The sequence below is a fragment of the Lontra canadensis genome, unplaced genomic scaffold (genome assembly GCF_010015895.1).
Source record: "Lontra canadensis isolate GAN:19392208 unplaced genomic scaffold, GSC_riverotter_1.0 scaffold25, whole genome shotgun sequence".
Taxonomy (NCBI): Eukaryota; Metazoa; Chordata; class Mammalia; order Carnivora; family Mustelidae; genus Lontra; species Lontra canadensis.
The window spans coordinates 22,455,385-22,474,918 of record NW_022631019.1 but is presented as its reverse complement, the minus strand read 5'-3'; the positions used below and the strand labels follow the sequence as shown (position 1 = coordinate 22,474,918).

Here is a 19,534-nt window from a genome sequence, read left to right as displayed (position 1 = left end):
GGTCTGCTTCTGCAGGCAAAGGAGCCCTTGTGGTCAGAGGGGCCTCTTGAGCCCAGGCCAGGCGGCTCCCTCCCTCTCTGGGCACACACACCTCCATTCAGCCTGGGCCACGCCCCCCAAGGGGGCTAGGGGCCCCAGGCAGCTGCCCCCATGTCAGTGGGGGCCCCCCGGCCGCCGAGGTTGATAAGACCGGGACCCCACTGGCCCCCAGCACTGTGCCGGCTGCTGCCTGCCCTGCCAGAACCATGAGGCTCCTCTCTGGCACTGGCCTCCTGCAGTGTGGCCTGCTGCTGCTGCTGTTCCAAGCCCTGTGCACACTGGGCCTTGCCCCCCAGGCCAGAGGTGAGGGGGTCCATGTGAGGTGGGGGACATAGGGTGAGCGGCCTCTGACCAGCAGCCTGGCCAAGAGGAGCAGAGGTTAAATGGGGTATGGGATGGGCCGGGGTGCTGAGGGGTTGGGAGGCAAGGGGGTAGGAGGACAGCAGGCTGGCCCGGGAGCCGACAGCAATGGTGACATTCATAAGGGCCAGAACAGGGATGGTCCTCGGTCTGTGCTATTGAGGGAAAGGAGTGGGCCTTTCTCTGCAGCCTCACAGCCTTCCCTGGGGCTCCTCAGCTCCCAGGCCTCCCTCGGGGACCACGCATGCTGCCAAGGCCAGTCTTGTGGGTTGCTGAGGACAGAAACTGGAGCTGCACCAAGCCCAGGGCTGGATGCACGCTCCGTCTGGGGTGACCAGGACTCCATCTCCCTTTCCCCAGCCCCTCCAGCCTCACCGGGTGTGAGTTCCTGCCTGCTGTACCACTCCCAGAGCTTCTGCCTTGGGCACCGAGTCCCAGAATGCCCAGCTCCTCCTGTACAGATGGGGAAACTGAGGCTGGAGATGGGCATTCTCCTGGTTCCTGATGCACTGCTCCATGGTGTGGCTAATTCCCTCAGCCTCTCTTGGCCTCAGTTTACCCGTGTGTAGCCTTAACTAGTAGGGACCAGGGTGCGGTTGCAAGGTCATTTCTAAGGTTCCTTGAGGAGCTCTGATACCTAGGGCGCTGTGGCTGGGAGGCTGGGACAGCCCAGGACCCCTTTCCTTTTCTGAGCCTTCCTGTATCCTCTCTTGGGAGCGGCTCTGCTCAGTTCTGGGGCACAGAGAGGAGGGCCTTTGTACTGAGCCTTTCCTGGCTGCAGAGTCAGGCCAGTGAGAGTAACAAGCAGTGAGCCTTATTCTCCCCACTGGACAGATGAGAAACTGAGGCTAAGGTGCAGTGAGCTGCCCAGGGCCACAGGGGGTGCTGAGCTGGGATTCGAACCTCACTCTGCTTCATTCCAGCTTCATGCACGTCCCAGCCCATGGGACTGCTTGCTGGGGTGTCTGGAAAGTCATGCCTCCATGGGGATGTGTCTTAGGAACCCATCGGGTCAGGCTGGCACGGTGGCCACGAGGAATCCCTGCCCCTTTCCCTGCCTATGGACACCAGCCAGAAGACTCCTCAGGGCTGAGGAAAACTGGGTCCCCTTGGGTGGCTGGCTTTGATGCTGAGATGAAAGAGACCAAGCTGATGGGCCCTGCGGCTCTGTTCTCTGTGCCCCTCCCCCCACCCCCACCCCCGCCCCCGCAGGAGAAATTCTGCCGTGGCCGTGGCAGCCACTCTGGGCCACAGCCTGAGAAGTGTCTTAAAGTCTGTCGTCTCCTTTGCCGCCCCCTGGATACCAGCTGCATGCCTAGCCCTGTCCTGGCACCTTGCACGCACTCCTGCTCAGCCCTGAGGGTTCTGTAAAGAGGGGACTGTCAGCTCATTGTACAGATGAGGAAACTGAGCTCAGGGAGGTACAGTGAGTTCCCTGGGGCTGAGATTTGAGCCTCTGTCTTCCCCAAGGGGCTGAGAAGCTGGTCCAGCCACGGGTGTCCACATGCTGCCAGAAGGCCCGAGCTGGCCTGGCCCAGCTTCAGGTTACACTGCCCGGGGCCTCCAGTCTCGGTCTAAGCAGCCCCTGACCTTCGCCCCCTGTTCTTGGCCCTCTCCCTCCCCTCCCCCCTCGCAGGGCATCTCTGCCGGACCCGGCCCACGGACCTGGTGTTTGTGGTGGATAGCTCACGCAGTGTACGGCCCGTGGAGTTCGAGAAGGTGAAGGTGTTCCTGTCCCAGGTCATTGAGTCTCTGGATGTGGGGCCCAATGCCACCCAGGTGGGCGTGGTCAACTATGCGAGCGCTGTGAAGCAGGAATTCCCGCTGCGGGCCCACGACTCCAAGGCCGCGCTGCTCCGGGCCGTGCGCCGCATCCAGCCGCTGTCCACGGGGACCATGACGGGCCTGGCCATCCAGTTCGCCATCAACAAAGCTTTCAGTGACACCGAGGGGGGTCGGGCCAGGTCCCCCGACATAAGCAAGGTACGCTACCCACCCCTCCTGCCCTCCCAGATTCCCCAAACCCGCTTCCGGTTGTGTCTTAGGCCCAGAGAAGCCAAGGGGCAGAGCTGGGCCTTGAAGCCATCTTTATCCACCCTCTGACCGCAGGACCTCAATCTGGAGCGCGCTTGATTTTTTTCAGATTGGTGGACCTTGGCTCCCTGGGGCCGATTGAGGCAGTCCAGGTGCCTGCCCTCCACCCTGCTCCCTGGACTAGCTGTCACCCTGAGCAGCACGTGTGGCTTCTTGTCAGTCCCTTCACGTCTAAACCACAATGATGCAACTCGTTTTTGAGGGACTGTCAGGAGGCCTCTGTGAAGTCCATTGCACAGTGTGCTTGGAACAGGGCACGGACCCACCAAGCCCCATGGAAGGGCTAGCTCAGTTTTATTTAATAAGCCTCCGAGGGCAGGGGTTTGGAAAAATGAGGTGATGTGCCCCAAGCCGATGTCAGTACGGGCTCCAGGCCAGGTGCCAAGGAGTTCACAGACCTGGTCCCCACAGCAGGATTTCCCAGCACAGCCCAGGGCCCGTGAGACTGGTCAGAGGTTGCATCCCGGTGGTCTGCCCACCAGTGCCCACACCTCTCCTTCCTAGCCCTCAACAGCCCCAAGGAGTCAGCCTTTACCTTCCCAGGCCCTCAGCCTCAGTGACATACTTTCTGACCCCCATGCAGGCCATGCCTGACATCTGAGTGCCGAAGGAACCCAATCCTGCTTGAAGGTGGTGACCTCATTTTACAGATGAGGAAACTGAGGCACAGAGGCCCAAGTGTCTTGCCCAGCTAATAAGCAGTAGGAACATCTACAGAGGATAGGCCATAATCCCGGCCATTACAGCCCTCAAAGAAATAGTCTGTTAGGCTAAGCCTATTGGTCGTCCTCTGTGGGGGCCCTTGACAAGCTCTGCTGTGAGGTTGATGGTCATGGTCGTTGACAGGCTGTGGTGACCTGGGGTGATCCTAATGGAGAGAGGTGGTGAAGGGGATGGTGGCGGTGTCTATAGGTGTCACACCTCCAGTTAGGGGCCTGAGGTAGGCACATGAAGACACAGTGCCCCCAGACCTGGGCTGTCCGGCCTGGAATCCACCTGTGGGAGGCCCCTACAAGGTGGGTGCAATGTCACAAGGCTGGATTGAACAGGGATAGTCAGGGCTCCGGGAGACAGTGGGTCTCGGGGAGTGGGGCAGCCCGTGGCAGTGGATAGTCACAGCTAGGCAAGTGCAAGATCACTCCCCAGGGGTCCCCGACAGTGATAAGGAAACAATCCCTCCCCTTCCTAGATGACTCAGGAAGGTGAACGACATTTCCAACCACCATACTACGGGTCACCAAGACAGGGGTTTGGGGCCCCGGGCTGAGGGTGGGGACCCAGGAATCAGAAGCAGATCCAGGTCAGAAGCAGAGAAGCGCTGTGAGGACCCTGGCCTCCAGGCAGGCTCAGGTGGGCGTGGTGAGGTTAGGCCAAGCACCAGGGTCCCCTCTGTGCCCCTTCCCAGGGCACAAACAGGGGAGACTTGTGGGAGGGGAGCAGACAGTGTTCTCTCCTACGGAAAGGAAATGTAGCATCCTGGGGAACGGAGGGAGAAGAGGGAGCCATCTATGTGGGATCAAGCCCCCTCCCAGGGCCTGGAGGGGAAGGATGGCCAGGCTGGAGGCAGAGCCGCCATTTATTAGCCTCTCCTGCCCTCTGCTGGCCAAAGGGCAGAACTGCATGGTGTCGGGCCCGCTTGCCGGGCCCTGTCCTCAGAGGCCTCAGTCTGAGGAGGGAGACGTTGTCCCGCCCTCAGATTATCAGAGCTGCGGCCTGCCCGAGGAGGGAGACACCCACAGGCCCTAGTCAGATGGGAGAACATCTCAGCCATGTCTTGCAGTGCGAGGAAACCTGTCTTCTCTTTTGCTAGTCAGGTTCCCCTCCCTGGGGCAAAACCCTGGCGGGGAATCAGATCCATCTGGTGTGGATTAGCTGTGTGACCTGGGCAAGCCGCTCTGCCCCTCGGACCTCAGGGTCCTCTTCTGCCAGTGGCCCCGCGGGCTTAGTGGAGGGCTGAGCGGTCCGGTCCAGCGCGGCAGGGAGGCCTGGTCCTCACACGCGCCCCGCGTGTCTCAGGTGGCCATCGTGGTGACAGACGGGAGGCCCCAGGACAGCGTGCGGGACGTGTCTGCACGGGCCCGGGCCAGCGGCATCGAGCTGTTCGCCATCGGCGTGGGCCGCGTGGACAAGGCCACGCTGCGGCAGATCGCCAGTGAGCCGCAGGAAGAGCACGTCGACTACGTGGAGAGCTACAGCGTTATCGAGAAGCTGTCCAAGAAGTTCCAGGAGGCCTTCTGCGGTGCGCCGGGAGGGGCGGCGATGGACGAGGCTGCGGGGTCTCGGGGAGCGTGCTGGGGAGCTGGTGTGGGGGCCGAACCGCAGGGGCGGGGGCGTGGCTGAGAGCATCGGGGCGGGACTGAGTGAGCTTCGGGGGTGGGACCGGGGCGGGGCGGACGGGGATGGATAGGGCCGAGACTGAGCGCCGGGGCGGGGCCAGGGAAGGGGCAAGGTGGGGGCGTGGCTAGAGTCGACCGGGGCGGGGCTAGACAGGGTGGGCCTGGGTAGGGCGGGGCTGAGTCCGCGTCGGGGTAGGGTTAGGGTCTGGGGGCATGGAGGGATAGGGGTGATGGATGGGGATGAACAGGGCTGGGACTGAGCGTCGGGGTGGGGTCAGAGCAGGGAGCAGGGAGGGATGGGGGAGTGACTAGAGAATCGATCGGGGTTGGAACTGGACAGGGCGGGACTGAGTCTGCATCGGGGACGGGCCGGGGCGGGGCCGGACGGAGATGGACAGGGCAGGGGCTGACGGGGCGGAGCTGAATAGGGCGGGAGGCGGGGCTGAGAGAGTCAGCCTGGGGCCGGGGGCTGAGAGTGTGGGGCTCAGACCTCAGCCAGTGGATGGTCTGTTTCCCTGAGTGTGTGAAGGGCTACCCTGGCTGAGATGTCCAAGGCCCTGTGACCGTTAGATTCTGAGTCTTCTCTTGTCCCCACAGTGGTATCAGACCTGTGTGCCACAGGAGACCACGACTGTGAGCAGGTGTGCCTCAGCTCCCCAGGCTCCTACACCTGCGCTTGTCGGGAGGGCTTCACCCTGAACAGTGACGGCAAGACCTGCAATGGTCAGTGGGCTGGACACAGGCAAGCCCTGGGGAAGGTGGGGAGGGGAGGGGATGGGGCTTGGCCACTCTCTAGGAAGCCCATCTGAGCCTCTCTGCACTTTGCTTCTTTGCTTCTGGGCCAGTCTGCAACAGTGGTAGATGTCTCCTAGAACTTGGTGTCTGCAGAAAGTTATCTTCTACTTTTGTTCCTCTTTTTCACAGTGGATGGTGGGTTTAGTATGGTGGAAGGAATTACATAGTCTTGAGTACAAATCTTAGCGCCACTCCTTCTGAGCTGTACGATTTTACGGCTTTTGGAGTTTTAGCTTCCAACGCTATAAAACGAGACCAGGAAACTTGGCTTTCTAGAGGGAGTTTTGAGGACAAAAGGGGGTGGGATAAATCTCAATATAGAGCTAGGTGTGTGATGGGTTCCTGACTTGTGGTCAGGATGAACGACGGGCTCCTAAGCTTCATCTCCTCGCCTTCCCACCCTTCCCAGTCTGCAGTGGCGGTGGTGGCAGTTTGGCAACTGACTTGGTCTTCCTCATCGATGGATCCAAAAGTGTGCGTCCAGAGAACTTTGAACTAGTGAAGAAGTTCATCAATCAGATCGTGGACACGCTGGACGTGTCAGACAAACTGGCCCAAGTGGGGCTCGTGCAATACTCGAGCTCTGTGCGGCAGGAGTTCCCACTGGGTCGCTTCCACACGAAGAAGGACATTAAGGCGGCGGTGCGGAACATGTCTTACATGGAGAAGGGCACCATGACTGGGGCTGCCCTCAAGTATCTCATCGATAATTCCTTCACTGTGTCCAGCGGGGCTAGGCCTGGGGCCCAGAAGGTGGGCATTGTCTTCACCGATGGCCGGAGCCAAGACTACATTAATGATGCTGCCAGGAAAGCCAAGGACCTTGGTAGGTGGTGCCTGGACCTGGAACACCACTGATGGCCAGGGGTACCTAGGGAACAGCTCGACTGGAAGTTGTCTGTCTTGAGTCTAAACCCTAACCCCAGGTGCAAGGTAAATGAGGAGTGCTGGGTCTGTTCAACTCTTTCTTACCTGTGATGAGACAACAGAGTCCCCAGAAAAGTAAGAAGTTTGTTTCAAGGGTCCTTTTGTAGGTGGGGCTTGGAAATTTTTCAGTTGAATGTTCTCCAGAACACACCAACTGTTGGAAGGCAGCCCCACTTTGGGACAAGCCGGAGTCTCTGATTTATCACCTACTTAAGGAGGATAATAATAGCCACCAGACGGATGGTTCTGGGGGTATATGAGATTACAGAGCTCCAAGGAATCAGTGCAGGCCTGACATATGGGAGAATCTTCACAGAATGCTGGAAGTCTTTGTCTTAGGCACTGTGCTAGTAATTCCAGCAGCTGCCAGCAGGATGTGTCTGGTGTTGATCACCTGGGCATTTCTCAGGAGGCTGAGATGCTGCTGCCTGTCCCCATGGCCACTGTCACGCATCTTGTTCCTCTTGGCAGGCTTTAAGATGTTTGCTGTGGGTGTGGGCAATGCCGTGGAGGATGAGCTGAGGGAAATCGCCTCAGAGCCCGTGGCAGAGCACTACTTCTACACGGCTGACTTCAAGACCATCAACCAGATTGGCAAGAGGTTGCAGAAGAAGATCTGCGTGGGTTAGTGAGGCCAGAGAGGGCACTGATGGGAGGGGCAGCGGGGGCCCTGGGGGGAGACTGTGGAACCATCCTGGAACTGGATGGGGGTGGGGAGAAGCAGGAGCTGGGGTGGCAGCAAGAGTTGGCAGAAGCAGGAGGAGGGCTGACGTTCTCACTTTTGCAACTAGCAAACATATGCTTCTTACATGAATGGCACTGTTGTTAGTACTCTCCAAATATTAAATCATTCAATCCTAATTAGTAGAAATATTATTCCCATTTTATAGACAGGAAAACCAAGCCCAGAGGGGTGGAGTGATTGTTAATAACCGGAGGTGCCAGGATTTGAACCCTGCTACCTCCCCCATCCTCCCAGGGCTAGAGAGTATGGATTACAGAGCCAGAGGTGCCTGGGTTTGTGTGTTTGCTGTGACACTCACTGCCTGTGGGCCATGATCCAGTGGTTTCATTTCTCGGGTCCTTTATTTGTAACATGGGATGATTAATGACTTCCAACCCAAAGTGTTGGGTGAAGCTGGCAAGATGACCTCGAGGTCCCTAGCAACCATGTCCTGCATGTAGTAGGTGACCAGCGTGGAGATGCTGGTATTGGAGGTTTTATCGGGGCTCTGTGGGATTGGGAAGACATTCGGGGTCTCCCCCTCTGTCGCTCCTGGGAGTTCTGCTTCAGAACCCTACACGTGTCTCTGTCTTCTCAGTTCTCACAGGCCTCCGCACTTCCCCAAGACTCCCCAGTCCTGGTCCTGGGCTGTGAGCTCTCCTCGTCCCCCTGCCACGCCACCACTCACCTTCCCCTTTCTCTTTCCTTGCTTCCTGTCCACTCCAGAGGAAGACCCGTGTGCCTGCGAGTCCATTGTGAAATTCCAGACCAGAGTGGAGGGGCTGCTGCAAGCCCTGACCAGGAAGCATATCCTTTCCCAGAGGCCACTGAGGGATGGGGGGGATGGGGGCAGTGGCAGGGTGAAGGGCAGGGAGAGGGAGGCACACCCTTGTGTGTGGGGTCGCAGGTGGGGCTTCTGCCTCCTGCTGGAGACAGGCTGGACTCTGGACAGAGTCTGGCAAGGCCTTTGGTACTGATCCTATCAAAAGCAGAGGCTCCTAGAGGGTAAACAGAGAAACTGAGGCAGAAGCCAAGACCTAGAGACTTGGACACCCATCCAGAGTCCTAGCTGTGCTCAGGAAAACATGGAGCATGTGGCCTCCCCATTTCTCAGGCTTTCAGTGACATGACAAATCCCAGTCTCCACTCAGATGAGGCTGGGCCCAAAACAGGCCCCCTGGCTCTGTCAGGATAAGGTGAGAATCCAGGTGGGGGACCCAGCAGGCCTGAAGCTGCTCCCCGGCAGGGCTGGGCCTTCAGTGCGCACAGTAACTACTGGGTTTTGGGGAAGGCACTGTTCTGAGGGCAGTGACATGTTGTAGATGGGGTGAGAGAAATCCCTGGAAGAGGGGCTCTCGGGAGGTGGGAGACACAGGAGGTGGGGTCCCGAGGGCAGGTGCCATAGCCATCACTGCCCTGCTCTGGTCAGCCTGGGCCTGTCCTTAACCCTGAGTCCACTGGAAGCTGTGAGCCAGCGGCTGGCCGTCCTGGAGAACAGAGTCGTGTGAGGCCGCCTGTCCCTGACGCAGCCTCTCGGTCTCCCCACTGCCCACGTAGCCCCCTGAGACCTGCGTGTGTCCCCTAGAGCCCCAAGTGTAGTCTAGCTTTGCCATTTCAGCGACAGGGGTTTGGAGGGGCAGGCCCTGAGGGCACCAGGCCTCCCCCACCGTCCTGCCAGCCCTGTTGGGCATGTGTGAGTGTGCCAGGTGTGTGGCCGTGTCTGGGAGCACACGCATGTGTGTGAGTGCATGGGCATGTGTACGTGTGTTAGGAGTGTGGCCATGTTGGGGAGTGTGCTTGTGTGTGCCTGTGTGCCTGAGGGTGGGTGTGTATCTGGAGCAGGGATGCGTGTATGTGAGTGAGAACACAAAGGTGAGTGTGAGAGGGACTGTGTTTGCATTTCTTCAATCGAAATGTATTTTTTTAGTTAACCCTTTCTTGACTGTGAGTGCTGTGAATCTCTTTCCTGTTTTTTTCTATTGCCTTCTGAAAAACAATGAAATATGATTTAACTTAAGCCCTGAATGGGGCTGGAGGTAGCGTGGTCATTTGGAGAGCGGGATGAAGGACTGGGGGGGGGGCGGGTGCAGGGGGCCCCTGCAGGCTGGCAACTGTGGTGGGAACAGGGGTGAAGGCCGCTACCCCAGAGCTGGCGTGGGGTTGCCCTGCCCTTACAGGCTCTCGATTCTTTCTCCTGTGGCCCTGCCTGCAGTGGACTTGAGTCGCCCTCATTATACGCATGGGGAAGCTGTGTTTGGGTGTTCAGATGACTTGCTCAGTCGAGCATCAGTTGGAGAGCAAGGACTTGAATCTAGGGCTGCAAGACATCAAAGAAGAAGAAGAGCCGGGACACCAGACAGGCCGATTCATGCATTCATTCATTCCTGCTTCATTCATTCGTTCATGTGTGCATGCAGAAGACAAACACAGAATACGGGCCCATGGCAGGCAGAGGGGAGATGGTGGCCTTCGAGACAGATGCAGTCCCTGCCCTTAAGGGACTTACAGTCCAGTTGAGCGCCTGTCACCCTCACCCCAGCTGGGGAAAAAGAGAGAGTGTTTAGGTTGTAGCAGGAGCCGGTGGGCTGAGTGTGTGTACGTGAGTTAGAGATGCTGGGAGGGTCCCAGCTGCACTGAGGCTGGCCCCGGGACCCCCACCAGCCCCACACCCCATGCCCGTGTTGGTGTCCTCTCTGTTCCCTCCTTGGGTGTTACAGCTTTGCCTCCATCCCCGGCACCAATGGCGGCACCCCTCTGCCTCAGGGATGGCACATGAGAAAGTTTCCCGAACCCCATGTCTCCCCCAGCCCTACCTGGGGTCTGCCGGCCTCACCCAGGCCCCTCTGGAGCAGTGCCCCCTAGAGTCTCAGTCCCTGGTGTCCCACAGTGGGAGCTGGGGTAATTTGCTGAACCCATTTCTGTGTCATGGGGCATTTTTAGGGTTACTACTAGATTCACACTTGGGAGCCTCTAAAAGGCTTTTATGAGAGACTCAGACCATCCCGAGAGGTCTTCCTTAGAGACAGTTCCAGCAGACAGAATTATATCCCTGCACCTGCTAAAACTTAGTGGCTCAAAACGTCCCCCCCCACCGCCCCGAAAAACACCTGTGCCCGGCATGATTCTGCAAGTTGGCTGGGCTCCGTTGGTCGTTCTTCTGCTCCATGTGGAGTCGGCTGGGGTCACACTCGTGGTGGTCTCGACCCGGCCGGAGCCTCCAGCATGGCTCACTCCCCTGTGCCAGGGCCCACTGGCATGACTGCTACCTGGGGAAACGGGGGTGCAAGGTTGGGCTTCTCTCCACTTCTCTCTCCATGTATGTCCCTGGGGGCTCTCTGGCGGGGGAAACGCAACTTCTTCTCTGGCAGCCCAGGGCTGTGGAAAGCTTTTTAGGTCTGGAGCCCCATGTTGGCACTGCATGACTTTTGCTGCATTTTTTGATCCTTTTGCTGATTTCTTGATCAAAGCAGTTTTAGGCCAGGCTGAACACAAGGGGTGGGGAGGTACACTCCAGTTCATGGGGAGAGAGCAACAAAGAATTTGCAGCCAGTTTTAATCCATTGCAGCAGGTCGTTCTCTGGCATCCCTCTCTGGCTACACTCCCTGCCTTGGCCATTTGGGACACCCAGGAAACCCTTGCATTGAAGCGGGACCATCCTGGGTTCTAGCGCTATGCCTTCGCTGCCTGGTAACTTGGCAGGACCCCTTTCCCCCTCCAAGTTCCCCACCTACATCCAAGGCAAAGGATATTGGCACCACCTCGAAGATCTTATGGGGTGTCAGTGAGATGGGTGGGGGGCATTCAGCTCAGGGCCCGCCCACATTTTGCACCCAGAGTGGAGTTGGCATCATTGTTGCCATCTGGCGAGTGGTTTCCCAGCCTCAGGGACGCATTTAAACCTGTCAGCACCCGAGAGCCTCCCTTGTTCCCGTCTGGGGCCAGTGTCCCTTGAGACCCTGCAGTCATCTGGTTTCTGGGGACTGTGCCACCTGGGGCACCTGTTACCTGCTGGAGTCCAGAGTGTGCACCATGGCTCTGGCCCACCTGCGTCACGGTCATGGGTACTGATCTCCCAGCTCCACCAGGAGGCAAAGTCAGGGACAGCCTTTTCTCTGCCTGGAGCAGTGCCAGTATGTGCGGGGAGGGGGTCACGGCTCAGGGAGACGAGGCTCGGAGCACGGCGTGAGCTTGGACAAACCGTCCCTTCTCCCTGTGGGCCTTAGTTCCTCATCTGCTAAATGGAGAGATGATCCAGAAATAAGCAGTCAACAAGAATCTCCCCGGGGACACATGGTGTCACTCAGAGCTGAGAGCTGTCACTACTTCCTTGAAGTCATACGAGAGAAAGGTGTGCCTGGGGGTGTCTGGCCTGGCAGAGACCAAGCGTCAGACTCCAAGCTCCCAGGAACTATCCCATGAGAGGTGACAGTGGACAGGTTAGCAGTTCGGGGTCAACAGTCCTGGTGTGAGACCCTCCCCCCCCAGCCCCCTTGCCTTGGACAGACTCCTTTGCGCTCTGACCTCAGCTTCCTTGACAGTAAACGGGGCAACAGCACCCTCCTCACTAGCACTCATGCTGACGGCACCCAGACAGAGGGCTTGGCATGGCCAGCCCCATAGGGCTCCCTGGAGGAGACCGCAGAGGTGGCTAAGCAGGTGCCCTGAGGGCTGCCCCTGCAGGGCAAGTCTGGAAGGTGAGCAGTGTGTGGAGGGAGGAGGGGCTGTGAAAGGGCACATGCCTGGGAGGGAGGGGCAGGGGACTGTGAAGTCAAGCTGGTCCTGTCTTAGCTCCACCCTCTTCCCCCATTCTTTCCTTCCTTCCCTCCTTCATTCTCCATTCACTGAGCATCACCAGAGGCCAAAGAATGCACAAGGCATTCGGGATAAAATAGAAAAACGTCCAGTGGTTTCTGGCCTTGTGGTGCTCCCAGCCTAGAGGGGCAGACAGACATTGGACAGAAAGCCTCATGGGGAGTCCGGCTGGGGTAGCGGGCGAAGGACTCGGGGTGTGCCACAGGAGGTCTTCCCCTGCTGTGGGCAGGTAGAGGAGGCTTCCTGGAGGCGGTGGACCTACGCCCGAATCTGAAGGCACTTTGGGAGTTAGGAAGGTAAAGGGAGGCTGGGGATGAGTGTGTCAAATAGAGCAAGTGGCGTGTGCAAGGGCCCTGAGGAGGAAGGTGTGCGGCCCCCCTAGATCCTGAATGCAGCTACCTGTCACAGGGACCAAGGCACAGGCCCAGGACCAGAGGAGGCGGGACTCACCGGCAGGGTGGTGTGAAGCCATGCAAGGGTTTTAGGAAACAAGGTGATGTGATCAGAAAGTAGAACGGACTCTGATTAGAAATGGGACTCATGTTTTTCCCCACAAACCCTTGAGGGGGTGCGAGATGGGCTGTGAAGAGACCTGAGCTGGGATGGGTGGGGACTGAGCGTCCCTCTCACTTGCCCAGGGTGGGGTGGTGACCTGGAGGCTGGCCCTGCTGGGTCCTGTGCAGGGCGGCTGACCTCCCTGTAGCTGTGAGGCAGCGACATTCTTACTTGCAGGGAGAACAGAGAAACTGCTCGGACAGTGGCACTGAGGGCTTCCGGTGACCCTGTGTGACAGTGTTAGTGAGACCCGTTTTACAGGTGATGGGATTGTCTGAGTCAGCACCGGCACCGATTCCTAGGTTGACCCAAAGCTCAGGCCTTTCTTAAGAGCAGCACCAACTTAGCTTTGCCGCCTGTGACAACGAATGTCAAGTCCTGGGCACACAGTAGGCCCTCAGCAGATCCCAGAGGACAGTCTCTTCCCCTGTCCTCCTCCCAGAGGGTCGGCAGGCTCACAGTTTGGCAGAGGGTGGACCTGGTCCTAGGGGAGCCTGGAGCTGGACCCAGGAGCCCCGAACAGAGGGAGCAGGGTTGGACCCCCACAGAGGGGCCGGTGGGAGCCAGGCAGGGAGCGAGCAACTTGTCAAGCAGGCTGGGGGCTGGAGAAGGTGCTGGATGGGGAGATCAGCACCCAGGGGCTTGGATGCTCCTGTGGCTGCAGTTGGCCTGGTTCAGGCCCCGGTCCAGGCTGAACTGGGCTGGGTTGGGGATCTGGTGCCTCTGGGGCTGAGGCTCAGGATTTCTCATAAAGGAACAAATGGAAGGGGGTATGTGCCCAGAACTCACCCATTTTTGAGTAGGAGAAGGTTGCTTCCTGTTTCCAACAGTGCCGCCCAAATCATCCTGCGGCAGGAGGGGGAGTCCTGGGGTGGCTGCAGGAGAAGCAGGGCAGGTCGACCACCTGGAGACTGGATGGCGGGCACTGTGGCTCAGAAGGGCCTGAGTTAGGGCTCTGGGCTGCAAGGGACAGAAATGTCACACCAACCGGCTTCAGCATGAGAAGGGAGTTGATGGAACCCCATGATGGAAGGTGCTGGGGAGGAGCAGCTGGACTCGGGGATGTCTTCGGCCTCCAGTTCTCTCCCCTCTTTTTTTTTTTTTTTTAATTAACATATAATGTATTATTAGCCCCAGGGCTACAGGTCTGTGAATCGCCAGGTTTACACACTTCACAGCACTCACCATAGCACATACCCTCCCCATTGTCCATAACCCAATCAACCTCTCCGTAACCCCCCGAGTCCCCTCTTTTTTTTTTAAATTTTTTTAAAGATTTATTTATTTATTTTTGAGAGAGAGAGAGAGAGCACGAGCAGGGGGAGAAGGAGAAGCAGACTCCCTGCTGGTCAGGGAGCCTGATGTGACTCAATCCCAGGACCCTAGGATCATGGCCTGAGCTGAAAGTAGACACCCAGCCAACTGAACCATCCAGGCGCCGTGGGTTCTCACCATTCTTGACTCTGTTCTCCACCCTGGAGGCCTCATGTCCAGCCAGGCCTCATCTCAAGGTGGCCCCAAGCCCCCCAGCTCTGAGTTTGCAGCCTTCAGCCTCCTTGGCTCAGGTTGGGTCCAGTGCCCATCCTTGTACAATCACTTGTGGCCAGGGTGATGCAAGGCTCCGACTGGCCAGGCCAGGGCTCTGCCTGTCCCTGGATGATGGTTGGACCAGCCGCATGGGCCGTCCCAGGACTAAGACTGAGTGGTTCCTCCAGGAGAAGGAGGGGCGTGTAATCGGATCCAGGGTCTGGGTGCAGGCCGAGCAGGACCACCCGATATCCCCAACAGGTAGGGTCCGAGCTGGAGTTTTATTTAGCTCCTGGCTGGAATAGATCCTGTATTCTTCCCTGCATGGGGACAGGGGAGCTGGCCCATACAGAACCATGTTGCTGGGCTCTGAGGACAGCGAGGGCAGGCATCTTGGGGTCTTTCAAACCTCAACTCCTGCTAAACTCATCTCGATTCTCCCCACGTCAGTTGCAGACCCTCTCCATGTAAATCCCGCATCTTCCCCTGCTCACCATTTGATTAACAGAAGGTTATAAACAAGTCCCACAAAGAAGGAAAACCAACATCTCCCCAGGGTGCCCACAGTCTATTGGCAGATGGCAAGTTACTTTGTAACTGATATTTTTGTTGTTTTGATTTGTGTATAGATAAATAAGACTAAACTAATTAGGATTTTTTTTTCCCTGTCTTTCCCCAGGTCTTGGATTACAATGGGAGTCCCCTGGCCCCACAGTGAATTGGTTACCAGTTTTCAATAAGGGGTTTGTCTTTGCAATTACAGTTCATTAATGTATTTACAAGGGAGGGAAGACAGCACAGTCCGCTAAGGGGATTGTTTTGCATTTCTCTTCTTTTAATTACATGATTTTCTCCTGGATCAATGCTCTGTGAAAAATGGTGGTGGTGGTGGGGGGGGTGTAGTCCCAACACCCCATCTGTTCCAGATGCAAATGCAATTAATATGAGAGGAGACAGTAGCTTCTCGGAGGCTTCCTGCTGCCTGGGTATGGGCCAGCCTCCTCTGGAGCTGCTGTGCATCTCGGCAGCTCTGTCACCATCACGGGAGCCCAGGAGCTTGGTGCACACGAGCCTTGGTTGGCTTGGGAGGGGCCATCTCTGCTCCTGGGGTCAGAATCATATTTAGCGTCCCCACTGAGTTACCCTTTTTTGGGAACACACATAATTTTGAATTCAAACTTCCCAGTGATGTTGTGAATAAATTTGTTTTGCAAATGGAGAAAGCAAGGCTGCCAGATGTAAAGTACCACACGGCCAGTAAGTGGCAGAGCTGGGGTTTGAACCCTGGAATCTTTGGCTCCAAAGTCAGGACTCTTTCCAGAACATTGCCTCTCTGCGGTTCGGACTCACTATGATGAAGGGGGGTTTTAGTCCTTTCTCTCCAGGTTGGGACCATAGCAGGTTAACTGGCCTTCCCTCCTTGTTCTTTAGTCCATTCTGCATACTGATATCAGAGTGATGGTCCTACAGTGCACATCTGATCAGGTCTCACCCTCGCTCAAGATCCTTCTCTGGCTCTCTATTGTCTCCAAGATAAAATTCAGACTTAGTTGGACACCCTAGGACCTATATGGTTTGGCTGTTGCCCAGGGCTGTTGAACTCCAAATTTCCTACTATTTTCACTCACCCTTTGCTGCTACCTGGGTGACCCAGTTTCCCCATCTGTGAAATGGACCCTTGACCCTGGGTAATATGATCTCAAGGACCACCCTGGATATTGGAATTAAGAGATCATACAGTGGCCTGAGGCTGCTAGGGATGAATCTGGCCACTGGATGGCGGCATCGGCCCAGGAATGAGATGGCAGCCAGGCTGGGGGATGGGGTTCCTCACCAACCCCTGCCAGCTAGGCTAGCGCCTGTCACCTGTGGCACTCAGTAGCCCACGATCTAATCCCTTCAAACTGCCCCTTCTCTCCCATACACAAAGACCCCCAAGGAGGCAGCAACCTGTCTCCAGGGGCAGAGTGTGGGTGGGGGTCTCTCCCAAGATGGTTGTTTTCTCCTGGCTCTGGCTGGCTGTGCTCTCCTAACCCTCACCCTGACATACCCCATGTGGGGCCTGGGCTGGGTTTAGCTCTGGTCTTGCAGGGCCTGGCCCAGACTCTGCTGGGCTGGTGGTGGCAGCCCAGACCTGGAGGTTGGGGACCGGGCGGGGGGCTAGGTAGGAGCACCCTGAGGGGCGTCTTCCTGCTCCCCTCCCCTCTTTTGCTCCTTTAGGCAATGGAAAAAAGTCTTTTGTCCTTTCTTCAGGATAGAAAAGTCTTCAAGCTGGAGTAGGGGGAGGGGTCCATTAGACACCCTGAAGTAGACATGATGGAGGGGCCCCCAAAAGGCTCCTCGGGGACCCTGGACAGAGCAAGTCACCTACAGTCCAAAGAGCTGGGGGTGAGACCCGGGCTGTCCCTGATATGCTGTGTTACTTGGGGCCCGTGACTGCCCCTCTGGTCACAGTTTGCACACTGAGGACACGGAGATAACAAGTCCCACCTGGGGTGTGCAGACTGGAATGAGACAGCAGGTTCAGGGTAAGGTGTCATTGGGGCTCAGGATGGAAACACCATCTGTGTCGGGGTTTGGGCACGGGTACCCTCTCAGCCACAGGTCTCCCACCAGGGTTTCAAGGAGGAGGCAGCGCCTCCTCCCTCATGGAAAACCTCCCAACAAGTCAGAACTTGTCTGCTTCCATTGTCTTCTCAGGTTCCTCAGGTTCGCAGGGCCCGATGTGGTTCCTTCCTGTCCGTCCCCTCCCTGTAAAGTGCGAGGGGCTGCCCAACTCCGTGACGGTGACGTGGAGCATGGGGTCAACAGTGGGGACCTCCTGTGTCCAGACCTGGGTGTGAGGCATGGCTCCGCACTCAGGACTGGGTGACCTTGGCGAGCCCTTTACTCCCCACGCCTCTGCACCCCCCGCTGCCCGGGCTGGGTGGGCGTGCAGTGGGCCCCTGGTCCACATGAATGAGCATGTAGCCCCAGCAGCCTCCCAGCTCCCCAGGGCTGTCCTTTCTAGGGCGCCCACCTTTGAAGATACCTGTGCTCAAGGAAGCCCACGAAAGGGGCTCCCCTGGGCTTCCCAGGGCCCTGGTAAGTAGATAGAGTGAATGAATGTGTGATATGTGGGCCACACAGAACGTGTCTGCTCCCTCTGGGTCCCACAGCCTTCCAGTGGTGACAATAATAATTTACAAATAGGGATTTATAGTATATTATAGTACAGATAGTGTATTATATTACTTCTATATAACACATAAATAATGTGTTATTATACATAAATAAAACATGCAAATAACATACGCATGTAAATAATAAACATAAATTTATAATATATAAATTATATATATAAATTATAATATAATATATAATTATTATATAATACTATAGTGTGTTATATAACTATAAATAGTAACTTAGAAATATAAGTCCATGGATAGCTAACATGTATCACTGCTCACTGTGAGCTAATCATTGTCCTAATAGCAGTAACCTCATTGATTCTCTGTAGCTACTTTGGATGACAGGACTGTCCCCATTTTACAGGCTGGGTCAAGTGAGGCTCAGGGAGCAGAAGGGACTTGCAGAGGCAAGTAGAGTCTCTGGGTCTTAAACCCAGGCCTTTCTGCACCATGTGGTCCCTGAGTCTTCCTTCCTCCAGGGGGAAATCCCTTTGTTGCCCTAAATGCTCTTTGAGGTCCATAGGTCGGGGTCTGGCCCCGATGGTTCCACCTCTGGACCCCCTCCAGCTTTGCCACAGTCCCTTACAGAGAGGGCCAGAACAGCCTCCTTCCGGGACCCCCGCAGCCTCCACTGGCACCTGGAGTCGTCCCTGCCTGCCGCCTCCCTCCCGCTATGGCTGGCGGGCCTTGCTGTTTGGGCTTGTGGCCACAGCTTGGGAAAAAACTTCCCCACTTCCTGGTATCAGATTTTCCCTTGCAGTTTCCTGCCTTTGTTCCTGGCAGGAGCCATTGGTCCACGGACAGCCAGCATCTCCCAGCCTCTGTCCTGTGGCTGGTGCAGGGCCAGGGATCCTGTCCCAAGCGTGGGGCTTCCTCCCAGAGCCAGGACTGGTGGCAAGCGCATGTGGTGAGCCCCCCCATGCTCCCCATTCCCCGGGGACCCTTGGGGCCATCGCAGCCTTCCCCACGGGGCCTTCCGTCAGGGGGCCGGTGGTCAGCTGGGCCCCGTCCGGCTGCCATGGGGTTTCCTTTGCCAAGGCCCAGGCTGGGGCGGCAGGCAGGGCTGGGGCCTCCCCAGGGGAAAGAGAAACCGCCCCTGTCCTGGGCTGGGCTGGGAAAGGCTGTGCCATATCCACGTGACCGGATGCTGCCTCCTCCCTGCTCCTCCGCCAGCGGTCCCGGTGCCTCCCGGGGAGGGGGGCCTGCCCCCGCTGAGTCAGAGAGGTGACAGCGGGTGGTGCACTGAGAAACTGTATTTTATATTCTTCCAGTCATGTCTTTATTTTAATGAGTATCAGGAAAAAACCCCACCAGCAATGAATGCCCGGAACCCTTGATTTCATGGATTTTATTGCTCAGGGTGAGGCCCATTGAAAAGGGCCTATTTTGAGATCTGAGGGGAACATTGAGACCACATGGTACAGGAGGAGGCTGAGCTGGAAAAACCAGAGCTGTCCAGAGAAACCACCCGAGCTGGGAGGCTTGAAGAGACCCGTGAGCCCTCCGTGGGATCCTAGGGGTCCAGGCTGGCTGAGGGACTTTGGTCAGACCACCGCTCCTCTGGGAGCTTCCCTCGCATCCTCTGTCAGGGGACCGAGCAGCAGGGGCTCGCGGGGCCTGGGGAGAGGGTTAAGTGGGGTGAGAAGAGTGGAGGGCTGGCCCCAGCCTGGCATAGCCTTCATGGGGTAAGAGACCTTGTCACCCAGTCCTCTGCCCAGCCCCACGCCAGCAGCCCCACCGGGGGCATCCTCCTCATGCTTCCCAGCTCTGGATCAGGCCGGCCTGGGTGTGTGCCCAGCTGGGCCACCCACTAGGGGGCGACACAGCTTCCTGGAGTTGCCATGTCCCTGATCATAGGCTGGTTTTGAGAGACTCACCTCACAGGGGTGTGGATGTGAGGAGCAACACGAAAAGGCAGGTCAAGCCTCCAGAACAGTCGGGCGTCATCCTGTGTGAGTCTGCCCTCCAGTGGGGTGAAGATCTGCCAGTTGGACGGGAAGAGTTTGGTGAAATCTGGGGAAGCATCTGAATCAGTTCTGAGTGTTAGATGTGTTATCCTGGATATGCTTATCTGTCCACCCATTCATCACCCATCTATCTGTCTGTCCATTCAGCATCCATCCATCCATCATCCATCCATCCATCATCCATCCATCTGTCCATCCATCCATCCATTATCCATCCTATCCAC

General features: G+C 57.2%; 1 protein-coding gene across 1 annotated transcript; it reads left to right on the top strand.

Annotated features, from left to right (window-relative positions):
• The first annotated feature begins 233 nt into the window (after positions 1-233).
• On the top strand, positions 234-8,796 carry MATN1 (matrilin 1). Its single transcript, XM_032864075.1, has 8 exons — positions 234-342; positions 2,036-2,382; positions 4,510-4,732; positions 5,427-5,552; positions 6,034-6,450; positions 7,023-7,175; positions 8,002-8,082; positions 8,734-8,796. Exons 1-8 carry the CDS (start codon positions 246-248, stop codon positions 8,781-8,783), a joined length of 1,494 nt encoding a protein of 497 aa, XP_032719966.1. The 5' UTR covers positions 234-245; the 3' UTR covers positions 8,784-8,796.
• Positions 8,797-19,534: the final 10,738 nt, after the last annotated feature.